At 34.9% G+C, this 26506-nt stretch overlaps 2 protein-coding genes across 6 annotated transcripts in view; both read left to right on the top strand.

Annotated features, from left to right (window-relative positions):
- LOC135137820 (diacylglycerol lipase-alpha-like) overlaps positions 1-15288 on the top strand; it is a 28775-nt gene extending 13487 nt beyond the window's left edge. For 3 of the 5 annotated variants that reach the window (XM_064067569.1, XM_064067570.1, XM_064067572.1), the window contains 8 exons: positions 3864-4265; positions 5532-5743; positions 12821-13106; positions 13153-13798; positions 13851-14294; positions 14350-14576; positions 14632-14655; positions 14807-15288. In XM_064067569.1, the coding sequence (XP_063923639.1) occupies positions 4171-4265; positions 5532-5743; positions 12821-13106; positions 13153-13798; positions 13851-14294; positions 14350-14576; positions 14632-14655; positions 14807-14999 (2127 nt within the window). In that variant the 5' untranslated portion in view covers positions 3864-4170 and the 3' untranslated portion in view covers positions 15000-15288. Of the gene's footprint in view, positions 1-3702; positions 3795-3863; positions 4266-5531; positions 5744-12820; positions 13107-13152; positions 13799-13850; positions 14295-14349; positions 14577-14631; positions 14656-14806 lie in introns of those variants that run through there. The other 2 variants (XM_064067571.1, XM_064067573.1) reach the window with 2 other exon arrangements.
- Positions 15289-15573: 285 nt separating this feature from the next.
- LOC135138668 (uncharacterized) lies at positions 15574-22809 on the top strand. The gene is made up of 4 exons (XM_064068643.1): positions 15574-15674; positions 16492-16516; positions 20931-21773; positions 22047-22809. The coding sequence occupies exons 1-4, from the start codon at positions 15574-15576 to the stop codon at positions 22545-22547; spliced, it is 1470 nt and encodes a 489-aa protein (XP_063924713.1). The 3' UTR covers positions 22548-22809.
- The last annotated feature ends 3697 nt before the right edge of the window (positions 22810-26506 follow it).

Below are 26506 nucleotides of genomic sequence, written 5' to 3'. Positions count from 1 at the left end.
TACTCGTCTTTACACGCATCCACAGAGTACACCCAGTCCTCATCCTCATTTAACACCCCATCGCGGTAATAGGACATGATGATGAACGGGTTCTGCTCCAAAGAATAACCCATCCTAACCTAAAAAAGTTATTTGTAACACTGAGCATAGTCATTTCTCTGTGTTCATTACCTGAGATTATTCCACAATGATCTGAAGTTTCGATAAAAACTGTTTTTTGAGACACTTAAAGTTCGAATTAGTGTAATCGTTTCCACAAAACTGTGAAAGGCGGCACACACTGTCAACAAAGTCATGGCCTTCCTTGACTACAATATGTTATGATGACCCTGTATATTTAATACAATAATCATAGTGTTTCACCTAAAACCTAGCTTATAAACTATGAGCTTTTAAAGAATTCTCAAGTGTATTAGTCGTTGTTTCAGTCGGTTTTCTATGCATCCCATCTTATCACTATAATTTTTTTGAAGATTATCCTTAACAGTAAAAAAATAGAAGGATTCACTAGACTACACTTGTTTATGAAGGTTACGCCATTCGCTTGTTAAAAAGATTGATTCCATTTATTTGAAAAGCATTTTTCAGTGTTGTAACTCCGCAAATTTTTCAGTCTCCAGTCAGTTAAATTCGGTAAAAAACTGAATTAAGCTTTTTTGATATTGAAAGTGTAGCTAGCTTATTGAGTATATCTTGAATCCTCTTTTTTCTTAAAACACTAAAACAAGAATGAAACTGTTGCTGGGTAGCTGTGAAAACAACGGTTCAACGACATACAAGCTAAAAAACGTACACAACTGTCAAATGTCATTTATAAACAATCGTATAAACCAATAAAACATGCTTTTTTTAATCTATTAAAAAATATATATCCCAACGAACTATTGTTGAAGAAAATCATTCATTTTCCGCAATTTGCACATACTGACACCAAAATTCTTATCTATAGTTCCAAAAATTCTGGTTTTAAATTAAACTTTGCTCTTACTCGTTTTTTAAAAAGTGTAACATAAAACTATGGCTTCTAAAAGTAGAATATCTGAAAAAAAAACTCAAGTTTTCTTCTTGGACTTTAAATAAGTCTAGATGGTTGGTTGATTAATTTTGGTTTGTGATTTCCTGTTTTCTATACCATAATAAATGTCATCTAAGCATGGCCACTTCCTGTTGATTTCACTGTTTTCCATTTCCTTTATCTTGTTTTTTTTCTTTGTTATCTTCAGTTCTGTTGTCAACAAGCTTACCACAAAAGAAGTGTCGTCATATTTAATAATCACATAATGTTTTCGACTTATTTGAGTTTCTTTTTTGCAAGCTCCAATTCTCTCTCTCTTATTACCTATTAAAAGTTGCATTTTTACTTCCCGAGAAGAAGTTAAGGAAGTATTGTAATCGAGTCCATCGGGCGACTGGCTACTTTCCTGCTTTCCCGTTTCCGTCTGCCTGTCTGTCTGTCTGCCGGCTGTTTGGATTTGTATTATAGACAGATTATCTTCGAAATTACTAGACCAGTTGTTGTCAAATGTTGTATGTAGATATATTAGGAATTTCATGTAGGTGGTAAAACCAATTGACATAGTTCCAGAAATGATTGCTATTTAGATTATTCTTATTCTCTGCAAATTCTAGAAATTTTTTATAATAATTAGAATTTCTATTTTTTTGTTATTGATCGTAATTCTTAAATTCTGTATAGTATATATTCTCTTTTGGTTTCTTAAATTTTTTGTACATTTTGTTTTTCGTATTAATTATTGTAATGTGGAATTTGACATTCATGACCCTTTGTGAGGGAGAGAAAAAATAATTTAAAAAATTCTTTTGTGTAAATGTAATCATTCGTTTTAAATTTTAGTTCTGAAAAGACGACCCCTTATTCAAATTTCGACTCATTTTCGACGATTTTCGAAATTTAACTAAATATATTTTCTTGTAGATTTGGGGCCGCAGAAGTCACTTTCAGCCTCATTTCTTAGATAATTCCAAACGTTTTTCCAGAATCTCCCACTGAATTATCGCAACTTTTAAAAATTTCAAAAAACCCGAATTTCACTTCGGAATTTTCGAAAATATCCATGACCCTAAACACGTTATATTTTTGGAATCAGCACGTCAAAATCTATGATCTTGAATTTTTTGAGAATTTTTAGACGAGTGTTTCAGAAATGAAATTTTCTACTTTTGGTTTTCTTTTTTACTCAATAGTCTTAATATATATTGTTTGCTTTCAACAACACGATTACGCAACAATAAGTTTCACATAACAAATTCTCGTAGAAAAACAAGGATTTTGCAATTAAGCTCCGCCCCATGACTTACGACGGCTAAAAAAAATCATCACGATTGAGATCGGGTGGGTGGGCGGGGCTTATGTTATACCTTTTTTTCTTAACATACGTAGTCGTCTGTTTTAAATTTTTCTTGTGAAAAGATGCCTACGTATAAGAAAAAAAAGGCATTCAAAGTTTAGTTTTTCTTTTCGAAATTTCACCATTTAGGATGAATCTGACCACAGTGGCTAACTTTTCACGTTTTTTGAAATATCTATCTAAATTGATATTTTGTTTTTGTAAGTGAATGTCAAATTGCCGTAAGGCTTTTTTTAATGATTTCTTTCGAACTTAGACTCGGAGAGGAACATATAGAGTGTTCATTTCCACATCTGAACATATCATCCCAATCGATTGTTTAAAAAAAATTCGTTAATCTTTTCATAGTTTGCTTTCCTTAAGTTATAAATAGAATTATTGTTTTCAATTTCTTTACAAGAATTTTAATTTTTACATTTAAATTATAAATTCTCGAAATGAAAGATGGTCCATATACCTATTTATATCGGGTATGTATAGAGTTTCGACTATAAAATGAAGTTCGCCTAATGAAATTGACACATATATGTCTTCACAAGTAAATGAGGGAGTAATGATACGTTGTAATCTGAGTCTGGATGAAACTGCTATTAAAACATCTCCTCTACGTTATTTAGCACTGGTTTTACTGTCACGATCCGGAGACACAATCCAGTTCCTATTAAAAAGTTCAGAAGTTAAGATGTCGTAACTTAGTCCTGTTTCGCTTAACACGATCAGATCGAAATTGAGATTTCATGTTTCTTGATAAAAGATACTTTTGTACTTAGCCCTCTTAGATTTTGACAAAAAATTGGGCTGAAGTTATTTAGACAGAACTTCCCGCTTCCGTGGAGCATATGCATATTTTGTAATGCACATCAATTTGAGTAGGTGCATAATATGTACTGATAATAATAGCAGTATTGTATTCCCGGATTTTCAGGAAAATGAATTGAGTCATTCCTGATTTAAAAACTCTTATCATCCTAACCTCTTGGCACCAAGATTATCTGACTAATAAAAATCGACACAGACGTTAGACAGACGGAAAACCTATTTTTGGTCTTGATAACCAAGACCTCTTTTAACAGCAAGCTTAATAAATATAATGCTCAAATGTATAAATTTAATATGAATGTTGTTTAAACAAAAATTAGGTTGTGTGACGTTTTTCCGTAAACATTGTTTTTATTATCATATATTTGTGATTAAAAAATATAAAACTTAAATGTTGTCATTAAAAAGATAAAGATATTCTGACAGTGTAGCCGATTAGATTATACCTGATAATAAATAACGTAAATATCAACTTCCACATAAAAATATTACGAATGCACACTTCAGCGAAGAGTTATGAGTTAAGTGTTCTCTTTTGTCGCCGCTTCTGTGTACTATTTTATCATATTTCCAAATGAGCGTTTATCACTGTTGTGGAATAATGTTGTAAGCCGGATACGATATATTTATTTTTAGATAACTACTCACTCCACTAAGTCTTTTTTTTTACTGCAGGATAGTCCGCAGCAAGGGCTCATACCAGAAAACATCTTGAACCAAGTTCCACTGGTCTCCGGAATTGTGCCGGGACGTTTATTTTTTTAATAGTGTTGTGTGACATTCAGTAGCATGAAACACGTGTTAATATTCTTCGGTGTTGAAAGCTAGTGTAATTATTGTGTGTCCACATTTTCTAATCGACGATGTGTAAACGACGGCGATTTAAAACCGCAAAATTTTGATTAAAATGAAGCAAAGTGGCGACGAAGGGATGAAAAAAAAATAGTGAGGTGTTCCATGGTGGTTTATCACTCGTGGTAATATGCCAGGACTCGTAGTATTTCGACGAAGATGGAGTGTAGGATCGGACGATTTGGTCGTACCTGGGGCTTTTCTATTCACCGTCCACCTAATCTGGTAAGACATATTTAGTTTCGTGGAATAAATATAGACAGAGTATCGTAAATGGATTGACGTTGATCGCATTTTATCTTACCTTGGCTAGGAAAAAATGCGTGTTAACTTTGAAAATATTGCTGGTAGTATACTTATTGACAATAAAAGGTTCACTTAACGCGTCAAAATTCATTTAAATATTCAAACATAATTGAAAGATCAATCTTGATAAAGACGTATTGAGAAAACTTTTGGGTTTAAAGTGGAATTGGTGCAACTGGAACTTCTATCGACCTGCGAATGCAATAAAGTAGCGCCGAAAGGTCAAAGGTCGCGAAAGCGTTTCCTGCTGGATGTGAGACGTTGCGATCAATGCACCTTAAATAGGCAGATCAAATGATAGCTCAACAGGAAACCATTTACAGAGCTTACGCTTGCACATTCCCACCCATGCACTGACTTTTTTAATGTTATGAAGCGATGATACATCTCAACTTTATCGACATTCATGACTCACGCTGTTTCCGGACTTATGTATAAATCTTCCTGTCTTATCACTCTCTTTCCCCTTGCAAAACTTTCCGAACTTTGAACGATGAATGCATGGAATTATTAAACACTTACAAGTCTGATTTCTCTCCCAACTCGGAACTTCGCAAATATTTGTATTGGTTGGTCCTAGGGATGGGTCTGTTCTATCTTATCTATTATCTGTGTTTGACCAGCAAACCAGAACTTCCCCTATTTATCAAATATTTGTGATATACAAATCAAACCGATCGTCTTACAATGGTAACTGCGCATCACAGACGAAAAATGTAAAAATGTGGAGTACAATAACGCATTTTAATTTATTCGGTATGAATGAAGAGCTTTCATTGACTCTTTGTCGTGTATCGTAGCTTGCCCCGGACCAACTCAAAATCGATAGTCGACATCCCGGAGTTCTCTGCTCCACTCACATCTTTTGTTCATTGCCTTATCTTTTATTTCCTTCGTAAATGATTCTTGTATTCGATTTCGCGATAGTCATTTCTTCAAAATGGAGGCAAAAATGGATGCACGTTAGGCAGATAGCAAGAACTGATGAAAAATCAATGTAATATGTACATCGATAGGTTTTAAAAGTTGATGAGTTTTTTTGTTACGGTTCCCTAAAACTAGAAATCCGCATCGATTTAAAAAAAATCTGGCCCAAAAAAATTCGCCATTAAAGTGAGGTCATCATTTTGCTCATTTTTAATTTATTTACTTGAAACCTTATGACCGACATTTGTTTTGTTACAGGACTATCATTCTAACAGTGCTTCTCAGTCTGTCCACTTTTGCAAATTTAGAGAAGTGTGAATTACAACTGTTAGGTTTAGTTGTGGGTTACTTGGTTATTTTGGGATTATCTATGGCTATCGAACTGGCCATTTGCGTGGTAGCCATGAGGGGGAGTATTTTGGATACGACGCCACGATCCTCCATGCAGTACATCTTATATTTTCGATTAGGTAAGTAAGTAATGTAAACAATTGGTCCTAAATATGACTTTTAGTAAGGTACCTAAGCCAAATATTGTCATCTTAAAGCTGTTAACATTTTTTGGTAACTTGAGTTTTTAACCAAAAGCTGAAATTACTTCAGTAGTTTAACTAATGAGTATTCTTTCTTTAAATGAAATAAATGAAAAGAAAATCGGTAAAAATGTCAACCGTGACAGTTTTTGTACATTTTATAAATCTGCATAGATGTTGATTTGTTGGCGTACGCCAGTTTGTTATGTAAAATATAACTATAAAACTCTTTTTATTTAGCTATAAATAGTTTTTACCTTTATTGAGTAATGTTTTCATTGTGAAAGGAACAATGATTGGAAGTATTTTAAATAAAAATATGATGTAAGTATAAAACAACATAAAATTTCTGTGTCCTTCGTCATTTCAACGTTGTCATGTTAGAAACGTGATCCTACAAGCTTGATTTTTTTTTCTGAGTTTTATTGTTTTCATTGTTCTTGTTTATTTGTAAGTCTTTCGGTTTTCTTGCGGAAATGAGTTCTTAGTAACTTCTTATATTAATGGTAGTTCTTTCTTATTTATTTTTGGGAATTTTAACTACTGGAGTAACAAAGAAACCGCTATTTGCGAAAGTGTTACGTACTTCTTCAGATGGAACTGTTTTTTACAATCTTTACCATCACGGTGTTTTAATTTTCTCTTTTTTTCTTTATTATAACTTATAGTTTATAATAAATAAATAAATGCTTTAATTTCAGTTGGTTAAAATCAGTGATTGGAGCTATTACTTTTAAAAAGTAATTCATTACAATTGCTCATTACTTGTAAAATAATAATTCATTATAAATTATTTTCTAAAAAAAATTGCGAAATTTTTCTTTTTTGATAACCTCAATGGAGTAAGAACAATATAGAAGGCACTAGTCACAGTGTAATAGAAAAAAAGGTTTCACCTTCTTAAAAAAGACAGTTGGCAGCCCCGAGAAGGAAGATTCAATATTCTTAAAAAAAGACACCTGGGGCCCCTGAGAAGGTTTCGCCTTCCTTAAAAAAGGACAGTTAGGAACCCCGAGAAGGGTTTACATTCTAAAAAAATACATTTGGAGCCCCCGATAAGGTTTCACATTTTTAAAAAAGGTATTTGGGACCACAGGTTGGAACTTCCGAGAAGGTTTTACATTTTTTAAAAAGACAGTTGGGACCCTCAAGAAGGTTTTACGTTTTTCAAAAAGACAGTTGGGACCCCGAGAAGGTTTTACATTAAAAAAAAAAAACATTTGACGTCTTCGAAAAGGTTTTACATTACTAAAAGACAGTTGGGACCCCTGAGAAGGTTTGACATTTTTAAAAAGACAGTTGGAATCCCGAGAAGGTTCCACATTCTAAAAAAAACATTTGACTTCCCAGAGAAGGATTTACATTTTTAAAAAAGACAATTAGGAACTCCGAGAACGTTTCACAATATTAAAAAAATACATTTGGGGCGCCCGAGAAGATTTTAGATTAAAAAAAAACATTTGGCGCCCCCGAGGATTTACATTTTTAAAAAAGATAGATGGCACCCCCGTGAAGGTTTCACATTCTTAAAAAATACATTTGAGGTCCCCGAGAAGGTTTTACATTTCGAAAAAGATAGTTGGGACACCTGAGAAGTTTTCACATTCTTAAAAAATACATTTGGGTTCCAAGAGAAGATTCTACATTTTTAAAATATACAGTTGGTACTCTCGAAAGATTTTCACATTATAAAAAAAAAACATTTGACGCCCCCGACGAGGTTTTATATTTTTAAAAAAGACAATTGGGAACGCGTAGAAGGTTTCACATTCTTAAACAAATACATTTGGGGTCCCCGAAAAGGTTTTCATTTTAAAGAAAGACAGTTAGGACCCCCGAGAAGGTTTTACATTCTTAAAAAAATACATTTGGGGCCCCCGACAAGGTCTCACATTTTTAAAAAAGGCGGTTGGGACCACAGGTTGGGACTTCCGAGAAGGTTTTACGTTTTTCAAAAAGGTAGTTGGGACTCCTGAGAAGGTTTTACATTAAAAAAAAAACTATTTGAAGCCCCCGACAAGGTTTTATATTTTTAAAAGACAGTTGGGACCGCCGAGAAGGTTTCATATTAAAAACAAAATTTGACGCCCCTGAGAAGGTTTGACATTTTTAAAAAAGACAGTTGGGACCCCCGAGAAGGTTTTACATTAAAAAAAATATATTTGGGGTCCCCGAGAAGGTTTTACATTTTTCAAAAAGACAGTTAGGACCCCCTAGAAGGTTTTGTATAAAAAAAAAACACATTTGGCGCCCCCGAGAAGGGTTTACATTTTCAAAAGAGACAGTTGGGACCCCCGAGAAGGTTTCACATTTAAAAAAGACAGTTGGGACCTCCGAGAAGGTTTGACATTAAAAAAAAACATTAGGCGAAGGTTTTATACATTTTTAAAAAGGACTGTTGGGATCCCCGAGAAGGTTACATATAAAACAAAAAGATATTTAGGACCACCGAGAACGTTTTGCATTTTTAAAAACAACAGTTGGGACCCCCGAAAAGGTTTCAGATTCTAAAAAAAACATTGGCGCTCCTCGAGAAGATTTTACATTTTAATAAAAACAGTTGGGACCCCCGAGAAGGTTTCACGTTAAAAAAAGGGCATTTGGGGCCCCCGAGGAGGTTTTACATTTTTTAAAATGACAATTGGGACCCCCGAAAAGGTTTCACATAAAAAAAGACATTTGGGGCCCTCGCGAAGGTTTCATATTCTAAAAAATGCATTTGGCGCCCCCGAGAAGGTTCTACATTTTTACAAAAGACAATTGGGACCACCGAGAAGGTTTCACATTCATAAAAACATACATTTGGGGTTCCCGAGAAGGTTTTACAGTTTTAAAAAAGACAGTTGGGACTCCTGAGAAGGTTTAACATTAAAAAAAATATTTGACGCCCCTGAGAAGGTGTGACATTTTAAAAAAATTCATTTGGGACTCCCTATAAGGTTTTACGTTTTAAAAAGACAATTGGGGCACCCAAGGTTTCACATTAAAAAAAAAATTGACGCCCCTGAGAAGGTTTGACATTTTTAAAAAAGACCGTTGGGACTCCCGAGAAGGTTTCACATAAAAAAACATTTCGCGCCCCCTTTTACATTTTTAAAAAAGACGGTTGGGACTCCCGAGAAGGTTTCACATTAAAAAAAAACATTTGACGCCCCCGAGAAGGTTTTACATTTTTAAAAAAGACAGTTGGGGCCCCCGAGAATCTTTCACATTTTTAAAAAAATACGGGCGTATTTTCACGCTTTCCAGGAACTGAGGTAATTTCGTCCATAAAAAATTTGTTATGAGGTTATAAACGTTATAAACAGTTAATACACAATGCGAGAGAAAAAGAGAGAAAAGAAAAAGGAAAACAAAAAGAAAGGCGAAGTTTGGAATTGAACCCCCTCACGTTCGGTCCACATTCCTGATTCGTAACCACTAGACCATATAGGACTATATTGTTGTATAACAGTCAAATCAAATAAATATAGAATTCTTTCAAATGACGTCATCAAATTGTTGGTGGGGACGATTAGCAAAATATTTTTATCATTTAACCATCTACATGATATTTTTAATATACATACAAAATTTGACAACAATCAGTCCAGCAGTTTCCACTCACTGGTTGGTCCAAGTATTTGTTACGTACGCAATGTTTACAATACCTTGTACAACTCACTAAGGAATATATTATTGCTTCAGTTTACAATTCTGCAACATTTTAGAAGAATTAACATTTTTGTCACAATCTGTTGTTACCTTATTCATCAGTTGGGCAGATTTTTTATTAATTTTATCATCGTTTTTTAAATTTGGTGAAATTTTTCATCACGTACATACCTTTAAAAATCAATATTTCAATTATTTACAGAGATTTCGGAACCACCTTTTCACCGTTTCCAGCTTACAAAACTCTGTAATAGTAAAAAGCACAACCTGTTTTTTAGGAGTCCACAATATCTTCGGTACGATTTATAGACATTTGTCAGGTGAAAATACCGGTGAAAAGCGTGTCCCTAAATTTTCATAACTAATTGAGATATTGTTTTTAAAGAAGCGTGATCAAAAATTTCACAAAAATAAAAAAAACATGATAATCCTAAAAAAAAATTGCAGTTGCATTATACAATATATAGAGAATGTTATGGACAGCTTATATTTAAAATTTCATAACAATAAGTCTGTTAATAATAGAGGTCATCCGCAAATAGAAGTTTCTCACACGGAATATTTTAAACAATATCATTCGTAATCGTAAGTAGAATAAATAACAGCCTTTGGAAACTTGTAAGTTTTAGAATTTTCTGGCCGTACGGTACACCACAATGGCAATGTTACTTGGAAATAATTCATTGTTGCAAATATCATCTCATCAGAAAGCCAAGTCTCCCACAACGCAAATAAATTATGATCAGCATAGAAACATATACAATTGCAAAAATTTGTTAAGGTGTGATCCATAGTTTACCGAATGCGAGAACGATTATGATGGGTTTTAGATCGACGCGACGTAACCGTAAATGAAGTAATCGCAGTAGTAACTGTAGAATGATAAAGTAACGAACTTCAATGATATCATTTATAGTGGACCGTAACCATAATCGTATACGTAAGTATCGTTATCGTACGTATGGTCATCTTTTATCTTAACCGCAGTGACTAATGCGGTCAGACAATCCGATGAAATGAAGAAATCTGCCTGACACACTGTTATTTTATCCCTGACATTTATCTGATAAAACTCTGGATTTTTTAGCCGTAATTTATTCAGGATTAATCCGATAAAAAATCAGATACATATCCAAACTCTTAATAGAGAATGAATTAAAGTGCTATTATACCTAGGTATATTCATGAAGAATTGATTTATATTACAATAAATAGGTATTAAAGAAAAATTAAATGTATTTCCATTTATTTTGTATTATATTTCTTGGTTATAAGTTGAATTAATATCTTGACTTGTTGAATTGACTTTTAATTTGATTTTTTCGATTTGTGACCTAATTACTCAAGCATTTGTTGACGGTAGCCCGTAACTTGACACAGTTTTTTTATTGTTGTTAAAAATGTGCATTCTTGTGATGAATTCGCAATTTCGCAACATAACCTGAATATGGGTTGTGTATGTCTGAACTTAGACGGCTAGGTCGACAAAAATTAAACCCTCAAACCCTCGTTGGATTTAAAATGATTTATTTATCACGAGTAACATATTTAATTGAATTCACAACAATTGCTGGAAGTGTGGACTTCGTTACATAAATTGACCCAGCGTTTCATATTCGCAAATACTTAAGTAAGAACTTCCGGCAAAACACTTTCACACTCTTGTATTATTCTCACTTTTAAGTTCTCAATTGTATCTGTTGACTGTTTAAATATAGTGTTTTTTAAAATCATCGAGAACAGGAAATAATCTAAAGGTGTCAAATCAGGTGATTGAGGTGGGTAGATAATAGATATGGGAGCTAATTAGACGGTCGTCATAAAATTCCCATAGAAAGTTCAAACATTTGAGCGCTATGAATTGTTTCGCCGCCATGCTGAAAACACCTTTTCTGCAATTAATTCTTCAGGATCAAGCTTGTCAATAAATTCCTGCAGCATCTTCTGATATTTCACAGCTGTAACTAATTTTTCCTGACACACTAAACTCCAATTTCTTGTAGGTGTAATTGGGTTTTTTTTCAAATTGCACTCCAGGTCCTCATATTTTGCGAGTTTACATACTCTGATAAATGAAACCAGGCTTCATCAATATGAAACAATGCTTTATACTCCAGGGACCAATCAGCGAACTAGCAAACAGACAAGATAGATAGGTCACGGTTACTCGTCCCACTTAAAAGAACCTTATCAGATTCGGAAGGAAAACACTGATAATTCTGCACCGGATTGGCTAGGTCTGGTTCATTTAAATCGAAATTATCACTACTGTGACACCGATTAGCGTCAAAAATGTCGTCATGAAAACTCGAATTGGATGGAGTTTCCGGCTTTCGGGATGTATACCTTGAAGTTAGAGGAACACCCTGTCGCTAGATTGCTGAATATAACCGTAGATTCGTAGATCTGTCATAACAATACCATTTTTACCGCTTATTTACATAAGGTCAATTGATAACGCGGCATCAAGGCGGCAAAATTGGCGAAACTTGACGAAGTGGCTCTTCGACGACATGACGACGGTGAGGTTGAGGAAGCTGAGTATTCGGGTCAAACTGGACTATAGACTGACCGTCGGAGCTGAATCGGATAGACTCAATGAATAAGGTCTATTCCGTTTCTTATTTATAGGAGTTTTGGTCCCTGGGGATGAAGAAGACGTTTCCAACGATGTATCCCCGTCGAGTGAAGTAGGAAAAAATACGGTCAAAGAAGACATTCTTGAACGCTGGAGTTGCCCATGTTGTCAGGTCTTCTCAGAATTTAATTATGTACCTTTGTATTTGGGAAGAAATATGTTTCGACTAAATTCTTGGCTGTTTTAAGGACGGAATTTCCGATCCGCCACAAGTGTATCGTGACAATACATAAAAACTTCTACATTTCGGTGCAGCATACTTGCGTAATCGTTCCGCATTATAGAAACAACACTGTATTTTTTAGATCTGGCCAATACGGAAGATGACAATATATGGCTTAGGTACCATGTTAAATTTATCTAGTAGTCTATGTAGTAGGGTGTCCCTTGAACAATTTTTGTGATGCGTACCCTCTAATATTTGTTGTGCCTTTTTTAATATTTCGGAAAAGGCAAGAATTGCGCCAATTTACAGTAGGATAGAAGAAAAATCCTTCCATGCATAATTTTGAAGTCGTGTCGGTCGGGTCGCATCATCACAGAAAGCTGAAACTTCATGTTTGTGTTTAAGTAGTACTAAAATAATTAAGGGGTATGCATTATATATTTTGAAAAAACATTTGTTCGCCCCCTATGGTTTATTCTGTACACTCGAAGTGGAATAGATCAATTTCGTCCTCAATAACTAAGTGATAATAGCCGACGTAATGTCTCTGTTTCAGCTGTGATGTTTATAGAAGCTGGCTGGTTGTCCGTCGGAGTGGCATGGTTTTATGAGAATTACTTCACCTGTAAAACAGTGAACCCGATGAACCCGAAAGAAACCGTCCTGGGTATGGTCGTTTGTAATTGGTGTATATTATTATCTGTGCTAGTAACTGTTTGGTGCACATATGACGCGGCAGGCCGCTCATGGGTAAAAATGAAACAGTACCAAAGATCAATGCGGGAATCAGAATCCAAGTTTCAGTACAAAAGGTCCGGCAGTACTCGAAATTGGCGACAACGGTAATCCGTCACACTGCGAAATCCCCTACTAACTATCCCCTTCCAGAAAAGTCCTGCGGGCTTACCAGGACAGCTGGCAGCAGCGCTGCCGTTTCCTGTTCTGTTGCTCGGGAACGTCGGACCGAAACCGCAATTCCTTCGCCGACATCGCGCGATTGCTCTCCGACTTCTTCCGGGACCTGGACGTCGTACCATCGGACGTGGTCGCGGGCCTGGTCCTACTGAGGAAGTTCCAGAAGATCGAAAGGAAGGCCATCGTCGAGCAACGTAAAAATGATACTTACGAGTTCCTTTCGGGCGTAGCCGTAACCCCACGGACCCAGTTTCTGTCTCTGCACGAAGGTGCCGATTTAGAACTGTTTCAGACAGTCATACATTATGCTCACTTTGCCGTTCGGGCTTACGGTTGGCCCATCTACGTATGGACGTCATCTATGGGTCTGTGCAGGTTGTGCGCTGACTTGAAGTGTTGTTGCTGCCTGCCGTGTCAAAAACGCGTCTCGGCTGAAATTGTCGAAGACAACTGTTGCAGGTGCAACTACGCAGCCTTACAGAAACTCACCAGTTTGGGAGATATAGAGATTATATATGCCACTTACCACGTGGACGTGGGTGAAACTCCCTTTTTCGTTGCCTTAGATTACGATCGGAAGAAAGTGGTGATCAGTGTTAGAGGCACGTTGAGTATGAAAGTAAAACGTTGACGTTTCTCAAAAATTAAAGATTATAAACAGCAACTTTTAGGATATTTTAACCGATTTGAACGCCGAAGGTGAAACGCTTCCGTTGGATCCTCCACGAGAGGATTGGTTGGGACACAAAGGTATGGTCCAAGCAGCCCAGTACATTCTGGATAAACTTCAAGAAGAGGAGTTGATCGAACGAGCCTTACAACACTGTCCGGAAAGGGGAACCAATGATTTCCAAATCGTGATTGTCGGACATTCCCTAGGTGCTGGTGCGGCCAGCATTTTGGGAATACTCTTAAGACAGTATTATACTTCTCTTAAGTGCTACTGCTATTCTCCCCCTGGAGGTCTCCTTAGCATGCCGGCTGTGGAATACACCAAATCTTTCACCATATCCGTGGTGGTAGGGAAAGATGTAGTACCCAGAATAGGACTCCACCAGATGGAAGCGCTGCGGGCCGATTTGATCAACGCCATCAAACGCAGTGTGGACCCTAAGGTGGACTTGATAAAACTTCGCTCCAATTCATTGCAAATACTTTGTTTGTTTTCAGTGGAAGACCATTACCTGCAGCATCATTTGCTGCGGTTGTTCTCAGCCGACATCAGCCGTTGAATTATCCACAGGAGAAAGCGACGTTGGAGAGTATATGAGGTCTCGACGGCACGCCCGTGATGGACTACACCCCTCTGACAGTTCAATAGCTCTGACGTCGCATCAACCCCTCTATCCTCCAGGTCGTATAATACACGTGGTGCGCCATCACCCAACACGTGGCGAGTAAGTATCTTTCATTCGGAAAGTGAAACTAATCCTACACCGCTCCTTATTTCAGACAAAAGTATGAAAAGAGATGGAGGTAATAAAACATTTTGTGATTGTTGCATGATGTTCCCCTTGCACCACGTGATTTTTATACTTTTGTGGTAGTTTGATATGTTACTGTTTTGTTAATTGACCTGACGATGTGTGTATTTTCCCATTTCCATGATGATTTTTTTGTTCTCCAGACAAGCCCTCTCGAAACGGGAACCGGTATATCAAGCGCTGTGGGCTCATAATACCGATTTTGACGAAGTGTTGATTTCTCCGGTGATGATACAGGATCACATGCCTGATAAAGTATTAGATGCCCTCAACAAGGTACGGTCGCATCGTGTTCGTCAGCCCGATATCTACATGTTCAGTGACCAGGTAGATTAGCTAGCATGGATAGCATTTTCAATGGGAAACCGCTTATAACCGTGTATTTGCACCAAACAAAAAGCACTTGACAACACCGTAGAAATTTCACGTTTGGGTAAACTAGTCTTTTGTGTTTGTATAAAATGCTATTCTTCACTGGAGGCCGTACGGTTACAAATTTTCACGTAATCTGTGATTAGAGTGTATACTTTGTCTTATTTTTAGTTTGTTATTTATTTATTTTTAGTTTAATGTGACAGTGGATTCATTTTTTACATTTTTAGTAAATATATTATTTTCAAGTGTTCTGTTGTGTACTTTTTTTATTTTTCTATCATGTACTAGATACTCTAAGTATGTGCTTTTCTCTAAGTCTTTTGACTACCAAAGAAATCAAACTGCCAATGTAAAACTGGCGAAAGCGACCTGCTCACGGGTTGGTAACAGTTGTTGGTGTGTTTGATTTCACCAATTATGAAAAAAATTGTGCAGATGTCTGCTTTCGAGTATTTTCTAAGCGTGCATTGTGCATCCCAACACGCCAGAATATGTTAGTTGCAAGCAATTGGCGCAAGTCTGATAGGCCGTGTGTATGTGTGGGCAGGTGGAACGTGGTGTTCTAACCAGAGGGCGCCACCAACATACTTCATCAGGGTCGCCTCATGACCATAAACCTCCCCCACCAGATACAAGGTACTGACATTGTTTTCATCGCTATCCCTTTATACCTTCTTTACAGAATGTTTTTTTGAATGGACTTTCCACATTATACTTAATAACATTTTAATATTGTTTCGTAAAAAATTTTATAACTGGATTGTAATAATCTTATATCTCTAAAGAGGGCAGGGCCGTCGTAGTATCATAGAAGAGTATAAATGTATGAACGTACAATAATAATTGGCTGGACTAACTTACTAGATTTTAAAATAAAATGTATGCCATTTTAAAATTCACCATAAAATGAATAACAATTTTGAATAACTAACCTCTTACCTTTGAACGGTATGTTGGCTAAATTGATTCCCTCAAAGGGGAAATGATTCTCCAAGGCCAAACTTTTTTTTAATAGATCATCGAAGTTGACCGACCTTTGCAGAAAATATTCAAATTTTTAAAGTAACTACCTTTTCTTCATTTATATTTGAAAATTTGTGGTTCAGAACACGTTCAGAATAACTACTTGAACAACCAACTATACATTCAAATCCAGATTGCTCAAATATTTATATGTTAGTAAGTATGTGTATATGTACTGTGGTAGACTTTAAAAAATGTTTTACCACGTAATGATATAATAACTTTGTAACGTTAATTCATTATATGGAAAAAACTGCAGAGGAAGTTATTAAAAATATGCAGACATATACCTAATACACTATATATTGTGATAAACTAAGGAGTCATTCAGGTGGTAAATTAGTCAGTGATGTAATTCCTCCTTAAAATCGGCTATAATACAGGTGTTTCGTGTTTAAGACTTTTTGTGTTGTTTTTTTTTTTTTTTTAGTTTCTATAATAATCGCATCTTCTACGTAATTCTAATTATTGTAATAGGTTTCATTTGACGAATGGTCAACTCAATAATTTGATGACGTTATTTCAAAATTTGTAAAATAAATAATATTTTTATTTTATAAAATAGCGCGCCAATACTTGTGATTTATTAATTCGTCCTTATTTTTTGCCTTATACATGTAGATTTTTGTAAATAAAACTTGTATAATAATATTTTCCCATTTAAGTTGTCGTAAGCACAGCTAATTGAAATTGATCTCCTTATTTCCTCCAAAAAGTTGATGACGTCATCTCAAAATCTCACTGGATCGTTTACGTCTAAAATATGCAAAAAACTATGAGTTTGTTGTTTGTTGTCTTTAGTCGTAGTAATTCCTATCCAAGTTGTATTTAAATAGCCGCAAAGTGTGAGGTTAAATATCATTAATAAAATAAAAGGGCTGCAAAGCGTTTTATTTGAAATTTGGCGCCATTGGAAATGGAATCCAATAAGAGAACCACAAACAACTTGTTTCATTTAAAATTGATTAAATAGTAGGTAGTAAATAAAAAAGTTAACAAAATGAAACTGATAACCACAATGATCCAAATGATCACAATAATATTTGCAAATGAAACGAAAATCCTGATGACACAGATTAAACTTTTTAATAATTTACTGCTATAATTTTAAGAATCCTACTTTTGTTAAAGTTCTTTTATATACATATATTCACTTATTTCACTGTGTGGAAGAAATTTAATCAATACAAAAATTATTTGTTACCCACACTTTTTTTTCACGTAAAATGTTTTTGTATTGATTCTTTTAAATATTTTTATTTTTTGTATTGTTTACATGTAAAACTTACAAAAATGTTGTATTGTTGAAAATATGATAATTTTTCTTTAATATTGTAATAAAAAATTAAATCCTCATAAATATACATATAATATATTACCTACTTAATATTCTACTGACGGTTTGGAAAGACATCCGGAATTTTTATCAAATTAATCTTAATAGATGTCGGCTAAAAATCCGGATATATAAATATTACGGAAAAAACTCAGCTATTAAAGCTATTTTTAAAAATAGCCGGCTAATTAACAACACTTTAAATGTGGTCTGTGACTTACCAGTAGTGATTTTTTCCGGTTGGCACACCTGATATTAAACTCAAATTTTGGGCATCAAGTCAGTAGCTGCCAAATTTAAAACTTTATACTACCCCGTCACCCAAATCTCTCCTTTAACTTTGCAATTTAAAATCATTATTGAACATTAAACCAAACCGAAAAAGAAACCCTAAGTTTATCTAATAAAGGTTTTAGTGAATAGGAGTTATTATGTTCTTAACAGGTTTTTTTTGCCTTCTTTATGTAAAAATTGACAACTGGGAACTGACATGTTAACATTGCTGCCAATAATTCAAAATTGCCAACCCAAAAATTTGCTTCAATTAATACTAGGTACTCAAAGATGAAGACTTCTTTACAAAATTTTATTTAAAAAAATATACTTACAATTTTTTACGTCTAGTTTAACAGTCCATATTCACCTTTATTTTTACTTAAAGGCGGCAATCATAAAAAATAAAATAAAATTTGTAAAATAAATTTTTACTTCCTGAGCGTAAGCCAACTTGTACGTTTTCTTGACCTTTCATGACCCCTACAACACGAAGAAATAAGTCTCCCGTTTCCGTTTGTCTGTCTGTCTGTCTGTCTCCCGTCTGTCCGGATTTTTATTAGATAGACAATCTTCGAAACTACTGAACTTTGTCTAATCATCCCCACCAATAATGTGATAATGACTTCAGAATTGTACATAGTAAATGGGTTTTAAATTATATTATAAAATAACATAGTTCTACACATGTAGTTTATGACTCCGTGTTGAGTTTTTACCCGAAGTATCCAGATTTTTAAAAAACAAAATAATAATTTTGCAGTTTAATTTTGAATTTGGAAAACCGAATGCTTTGACATCTTGCAGATATGTTAAAGTTATGTCAAGCGTGATAAATTTTTAATCAAAATATATTTGCGTATCCCCTCCAAAGAATTGATGACGTCAGCTCGAAATTTTGCCGATCAAATCAATAAATCCTACCTAAAATGTCCATACATGTCTATACATGTGATTTCTCTTTCCATTCATATTTTTTGGATTTGTTTATACAGGTGACTCCAAAAAAATGATTGCGTGAATTTATTCGATTGATTTAATCAGGAACTGCAAAATCGAATGCTTTGAAATCTGAGATGTTTTAAAGTTATCATAAGCATGGTAAATTTTTAATATCAAAATATATTTGCTCTGCCCCCCCCCCCCCCCTAAATCCCGTCTCAAATGTGCAAAATATGAAGAGTCTATAGTTGTGATTTATCACTGCATTATTATTTTTTAGATTTGCTTATACCGGGTGTTTCAAAAAAATCAATGACTGAGTCAATGTATTTTCTTGATTAAATCAAGAATTGCAAAACTGAATACTTTCAAATCTTGCAGGTGTTTTAAAGTTATTGTGAGCATGGAGCATGGTAAATTGTTAATAAAAGTATATCTATTTATTTCATTCAAAAAATTGAAATGACATCATCTCAAAATTTTGCTGAATAAATTCTTCCCAAAATGTGCAAAGTATGATGATTGATAAGTTTTTACTTGTGATTTAGGTGAATCAAAAAATTAATGAATGAGTCAATTTATTTTATCAATTAAATCAGGAACGGCTCACTCCATTTTCCCAGAAAAGTTTGAGAATACAATACTGTTATTTTTAGTATGTATTACATTGGGCCAATCCTCCAAGTTGATATACGTGTCCTCGCAAAAATGTTGATGACGTCATCACAAAATTGTATAAAGAAAAACTCAACTTGAAAATATGCTGGATATGTTTCATTGTATCATTGTACTTTAGGTGCCAGGGAACTTCTGTTGAAACAACCTTCGACCATTTTTTCCGTCAGGTTGGCACACCTGATATCAAAGTCAAATTTTGGGCACCAAATTAGTACCTAGCTGCCATCTTCTTAACAAGTTTTTTAGGCTTGTTCATGTCAAAATTGACAATCGTGAACTGACGTGCTAACATTTCTGCCAATGATTCAAAACTGGCAAGAAAGGGGTTGATCATAAAAATAAAATTAAATTTGTAGAATAAATTTTTATTATTGTTGTACAGGGGTAACGAAAATTCTGTCTGAAAAACAGTTGTTTTTGTTGTAAAACTCTACTAAACAATACATATTCGTAAAAAGCGTGATTAAATTAAAATGGAAATTCGACACCAAATATCGTCTTACTCAAATTCAGAATGTTAACAAATAATTTACATTTAGAGAATCGTAAACACCACTTGAAAAATTTGGCACTTTCGAAAACTACAGTTTTTTGGCGGCAGAATTTGAATATTGCCATTCTGCAGCAATTTCTTACCTAAACCCAAAATAGGCTTGGGTAATAAATTTATGTTCTTTTAGAGCCCACATTTTTCCGTATCCTTGGCGATTTAAAGAAATAAACGTTAAAAATTGATTCAAAGTTAGACAACTAATTGACCGATTAATTAATGCAACAAGTTAAATGAAGCGGCACAATAATAAATAAATTTCATAGCCCACTAGATATAAATCATTTATTTAATAAAAATAATATATAGGTACGTATAATTTTTAAATTTAGAATTTTACTGCAGGAATTTATTTATTTATTCTTAGTGTACCAAAACCTTTTAAAGATTTATTCTAACAGGTACTTTTGAATGTATTCATATTTTTCGTTGTTTTCAAGCGTTAATAAGACTGTTGTGTAAATAGTTCTGACATGTACCTCGTCATTATTGAAAGAAACCTTTCCAAAGTACAAAATTATTTCTTCATTCGTCATTTCGAAAAAACTAAAAATCACTTTAAGGAATGCATTGACGTAACGGTTTCCATATTGCCCTTCCATCTTTTAAATTAGTTTATGTTAATTAATTATCAAAATTAATTAACCACTTAGGAGTTTCAAAACTGACCACTACACCAAAATCAAAAAATGAAAAGAGACGGCCCTGAGAGAGAAAACTCGAATAGTTATATAAATCGATCAATACCTAAAAGTTCTTATTTTTGGCATTATTATAAGAACATCAACTTTTAATAACAGACATTGACGAAAATATTTTAAACACTTCAGTGTGCGGAAGACAATCTCCATAAAAAGAATCATGTTTCACCCAACGGTTGCAACTACTCACAAAAAAAAATAATATCAATTTGGTGTGTTCCAGTAAAACCAAAGTAATAGTTTACACCAAGTGAGTGTCTCTGGATGCAGATGGCGCGCACGTCTCTGCATGTTTTTGTTGATTAAAAAATGTAAACCGTTGTAGTGAGTGTTGCATGTCTTCAAAGTTTGCCCCCAACAGTCTTTTAAAAGCATCATATCGTTTGTAGGTTGTAACGACGCTGGGTCCTAGAAAACCCCAACGCTCGGGTTCCAACAGCAACCCCCAGAGGTGCTGGGAGGAAGATGGTCTTCTGTCTGGCTGCAGTCCGACGCCACCTCAGCGTCTTTACCTGGAGACCAGCTTCACATCCTTGCAGAGCCCTTCGGGAGCCCCCAGCAACGCTTCTTCCATTACCAACGGCTATTTCTCGAGCAGGAGTCAACCCTCGCCGATTTTTCCTATAACTAAGAGCTTAAGTTTGACGCTGAAAAGACAAACACCAAGTCCCGGATTAAAGTTAGATTTGATCCACGATGACTGGTTTGGATTAGCGCCTTTAGCGAGTCCGGAAAGTCTGTCGGAGGTATCGAGTATTAGTTCAAGGACTGGCGTTCTAGTAACTCAGACTACGGTTTGCGAAATTAATACTCCAAAAATTATGAGACGTACTCCAAAAATAATCGGGAGTCTGAGTACTTGTGCCGATGATATACGTAACGTGAGGAACTTCCAGATGGCCAAAATATTCAGAAGGTGTTCAAACAACGGTAGTCCTGCTACTAACTCCAGTAGTAATTTAAGTTATGAGTCGGCTGCTTCCAGCAGCAAATGTAACAACTGTGATAATGTCACTGAGACGAAGTGTTGTAGCGGTTCTTCAGACAAAATGATCAGTGGTGAAAGTGATGAGTTTCAGTCAGCTGAAGACATACTAGACAACGTTTTGGCGAGTGCCGGATGTAAAGACTTTTTTAACAGTAATTCCGTGTTTTTGGAAACACATTTCGACCTCTTGGAGGAAGCACCCACCAAAAGCGACAGAGGTGCCCAGTCCCCTTCCACGTCGCAGGTATGGATCCGACTTTCGCGTGTATTTTCGGTGTTTAGCAATTACATAATGATTTAAATAATTCATTCATTCATTATTATTAATAGAATAGTCAATAATATTTAATGATAATTACAAGGTCGCACTATGTACAATTCCCTTCCACTCCAATGGGCAGTGATTCAGGATATTCTACTCTATTATTAATCTCCGTTGTTTCCCATTGTCATTTCTTATCTTGTCTATAGGAAACTTTTTATAAGTTCGTATCAATAAATAAGAACGACGTTGCAGGAGATGGATCCTGACATCATCTCGAACTTTGCCATCGACCTTAATTTGGACGAAGAACATCGTTCGTTCCAGTTCGTCTCCCGAAATAACGACACTTCCAAGCCCAACAGCGTTGATTCCGGCAGCGTCTGCAGAACACCCTCCGATACGAAAAACGTCACTTTCAATCCTCAAGTCATCAATATCGACACCAGCATAATGCCTAGCGATTACAGCCCCTCTCGTAAACATTGGCATATATTCAAGACCCGAAAACATAAAAACAGCGAGACCGCGGCACGAATGGCTGCTGCACGCATTATCAGCGAAACACCAGTTCCCAAAACTATATTGTGCGTGAAAAGACGTAACAGTGAGGAAGAATGTTTTTCTCGTAACGAGGCATTGCCTTTGTTGAGCGGTCTTAACGTTACCGGTGAGAGGACGTCCCCTAATTTCGTAAGACGGAAAAAATATATTTACCCTGCCGATATGACTATCAAAGGGGAGAGTAGTGTGTAGTGCCTCTTTCTCGTTTAGTGATTGTTAAATTTCCTTCGACCAAAAATCAATTGTGACTTTGAATTGTGCGAAGTCCACAGCAAGACGAACCGAAGCCTAATATGAGACTCGTAAAATGATGTATGTATTCATACTCGGGAAATAGTAGGGTCCAAGAACGTACCTACGGTAGATTAAGGATATGAAATGTGCAGAGTGTGTATTTAATAATAATAATTATTATTATACATATTAAAGTGAAATATAAAGATTCATAGATTTCTGTCTTGGTTTACGTTTGCTTTATTATTATCATATTATCCGCAAAAAATAACTCCGCCAAATTAACTAATTGCGTTTTACAGTTTCTATATGGAGCGATTTTATTTTCTTTTTGGCTACTTTTATATGCATGGGTCAGTTGCGCCCTGCGGTCGGAAAGATTTGCATGTAATTTTAAGGATTAATACTATTTTCAAATACTTTGATATATTTTGTTTTTGTTGTTAAACTGCGTTAAAGAATTTTGGGAAAAACCGTGAAAAAAAAACAAAAATGAAGCTTCTACACCGAATATCTTGTTAAAATACAAGGGGTTAATAAATGATTTACTTCGAAAAATACAGGTTTTTAGCGGCAGAAGTTGAGCATTGCCATTTTGCATCAATGTCTTGACCAGAACGAAAATAGGCTTCGATAATAAATTTGTCTTCATTTAGAGTCCATAATTTTCCGTATTCTTTGTGATTTAAAGCAATAAACGTTTGAACTAACTGTTTCATAGCCCACTAGATATAAATCATTTATTAATACCCTACATAATTGAAAACAACGTTTTTTTACAACGTTCTTAAGCGTAAATAATGTTTTACCACGGAGATAGAACGAGAGGAGGGAATATAGTTTGGAAAAGTGCATGGTACCGCGCTTTCGACTAGGATCATAAATGGCTGTTCCAGCTCTTCCGAGAAATTGGTTATTCATAAGATTGTGGTGACCGAATTTGAATTAAAATTTCGCGCTGAAAAAAATTAACAACGACGCGAAATCGCATTTGAATAATTAAAAAAAAAAAAAAATCAGTCAAAAAAATCGTTAAACATAGGCAACCATGTGCACGTTAGCGCTTTTTGGGTAGTTGGTAGTTCTGCTTGGAAATTTTAGTTAGAGCGTGGGTAGAAGATGGAGGTTTGGTAGAGGGATGAGAGATTTTACTGTGTGTTGTGTTGTGAGTGTAAATTGGTAGTTAATAAAAAGGGAGGAAACCTTTGTTTAACGACAATTAATAGTGACGACGACGAAAGCACAGTTTCCCCAACACGCGTTGCTAATTCTTGCGGCTTACTAATCGGAAACATGCGAATTTTTGATGATAATGTAATGTCAGCTTCTTCCCCATAGCTCGTATGGCATGTCTCTAGTGGGTAGGAGAACAGCCACGATCAGGAACCCCAAACTCCGCGCGATACTCTTGTGCCGCTGCCGCTGCATAGTTTTTCATTAAAAATGTTGTTCTCTTGAGTTTTAATTTGCTGCCACACGTCCGTAATAACTTGTGGATTTGCATCCATTTTTATTAAAATTGTGATTTTCAAATATTTGCATTGATTCCAGAACGTTAAATTTGATTTCATTCCAAGTCATTCAATTTTTTTTTTGTAGCTGCCCATTAAGCGGTGTCTTCAACGGGCACAACTTAGTCACTTTCTTTTTTTTGTCAGTGGAGGAATAAATAATTTTGTGTCCTCCATATATTTTGTGTTTTATTTAGCGGTACTTTTCCAACGTGGTGGTCCACACACGCATTCCGTCATTTCAAAACACAACGAAGGGTTCCCATTTTGTTAACGATCACAGCCAAGGCCAAATTTTTTAATTTTTCGCGGGCTTTCAATTCTTTTCACATGTCAATTTCAGGCGGGATGTTTGGGTTATCGCAAGATACAAAAATAATTTAATAATATATAACATAAGTAAAAGCGGTAAAATTTTCTTGAATTTTTATGTCGCAGTAAATATATTTGCTTTTAGTCCAAAATTAAGCATATAAATAAGACCTTTGTATTCCCTATGAACATATTTTAAACTAAACGACACCACCTGAGCCTCTGTTGTTAACCGACTACTCCTGTAGTAGTACGGAAAGGATTATTAACAGCTCTTGCGTGGAGCCGTTTTGTCGACAAAATTTTAATATTGGTACAATAAGGCATGTTCCCTCCTGTCATTCTACATCCATGGGTTTTACGAAAAAATTGCAACAAATTTAGTTTTTTTTACCACAATCAAACAGACTGATGTCTAATTATTAATCAAATTTTGATGTATTGAACACCACCAATTGTAAAAAATAAAAAACCAAAATCACTCTCAAAAGATTATTGTTAGGTGGGGTCCGAAACATTTATTATAATTTGAAGGATTAATACAATAAACAGTTATTGCCTGTTCTAATAGTATGTGTGGGTGTCGTTAAAAAATACTAAGTACTAGATGAAATAGTATTACTTTCACAGACCCACTTGCAATTGTATTTATTAATGATTAGATATGCATATAGAGCTTAAACTATTTTTTATTGTATTGATAAATTACTTTATCTTTTTACATATCCATACGAATACTTTTTGTAAAAACAAATCAGGTGATCTTGTTGTTTTTATACATTTTAACTAAAATACTTTTTTTTCGTTATATACGTAGTCTTCTAGTCAATTTGAGGTTAAAATCATATTCAGCTGCGTCACCAGTAGTGTCAAATTTACCGATTCGCGCTACAAATTTACAGCAAAGTCAAGTTGTGGATATGAAAGCTTTTATTTTTGTATAGTTTCTTTTCTTCTTTCGATCTCCTTTTGCTTTTGAGAGAATAAGAATATTCATTCTCTAGTTTTTCTCAAAATAGTCTATTTTCTACAATACGATCATGCCTCAAACTTTTATGGACTTTGCAGTTAAGCTCCGCCCCTGATTTCATAACGAATAAAAAAATTATCACGATTGAGATCGGGGCGGGTAGGTGGGGCATAATTTTTGACTTTTTTTTCTTAATATGTGTAGTTATCTTTCAACAACACGATACATAAAATGTGTTCCACATGGTATTTTCTTGTAGGGAAATATGAACTTTGCATTTAAGCTCAGTCCCCGCCTCACGACGAATACAAAGATTAATCACAATTGGGATGGGGTGTGTGGGTGGGGCTTATTCTTGGATTTCTTTTTGTAAATTACGTAGTCGTCTTTCAAGAATAAAATACTTAATATCAAATGGTAAATTTGAGGTTAGAATTGTTTTAAATATCGTATTGTTGAAAATAGGTATAGATTAACAAGAAGAAGCCAATAATTAAGCCCTACCCACCCGCCCCTATCTCAGTTGTGATGCATTTTTTATTCGTTGTCAGATAGAGGGGCGGAGTTTAATTACAAAATCCATATTTCTATACAACAATTTACCGTTTTAAACGTATTTTAAGTTTCTTCTTCTTCTCATCAATTGGGGTAGTACTATTTTTTTTTAATTAATCACTGAAATGGAGGCGGCGTTTATTATGTTCTTCTGCAGAGTGGGAGTGATAAGTAACTGACAGAAATTAGCCTGTAAAAAAGCGCTAATCGTATTTATTTGTTGTACTATTTGGTACAAGATTTATTTCTTATTTAAGAAAAAAAAAAAGAGAGAACGGGTGGGTGGGGGGGGGTTAAGTTTAACTTTTTCCTAGAGAGTCTTTTATAGGTAAGCAAAATGCCCGCCCACCCACCACCTCTTCATTCTGGTGACTACTCTTAATACTGTTACATAATTATTGACAATATTATTGTTTTATTAGAATCTTCGGCAAATCTGTTAAACCGTTGGTAAAAAAACAAACTTAAATTGTTATTTTCCTACTATAAATTATTCGGTGTACACCTTTTCTTCGTTTATAGTGATTTATAGTGGTGTTTTATTCGTCATATTACATATAAAACATACG

The sequence above is a fragment of the Zophobas morio genome, unplaced genomic scaffold, assembly GCF_036711695.1.
Source record: "Zophobas morio isolate AGI-343-1 ecotype UQ-CSIRO unplaced genomic scaffold, CSIRO_AGI_Zmor_V1 ptg000030l, whole genome shotgun sequence".
NCBI classification, from domain to species: domain Eukaryota; kingdom Metazoa; phylum Arthropoda; class Insecta; order Coleoptera; family Tenebrionidae; genus Zophobas; species Zophobas morio.
The sequence above is the reverse complement of the archived record's forward strand: the minus strand, read 5'-3'. Positions and strand labels throughout refer to the sequence as shown.

Excerpts from the sequence above, each read along its gene's own strand:
- LOC135138668 (XM_064068643.1), top strand. The coding sequence starts at position 15,574 with ATGTGTGGGCAGGTGGAACGTGGTGTTCTAACCAGAGGGCGCCACCAA. Across the intron at positions 16,517-20,930 it reads ATAATAATCGCATCTTCTAC|GTTGTAACGACGCTGGGTCC; the intron begins GTAATTCTAATT and ends TATCGTTTGTAG. Across the intron at positions 21,774-22,046 it reads AGTCCCCTTCCACGTCGCAG|GAGATGGATCCTGACATCAT; the intron begins GTATGGATCCGA and ends ACGACGTTGCAG.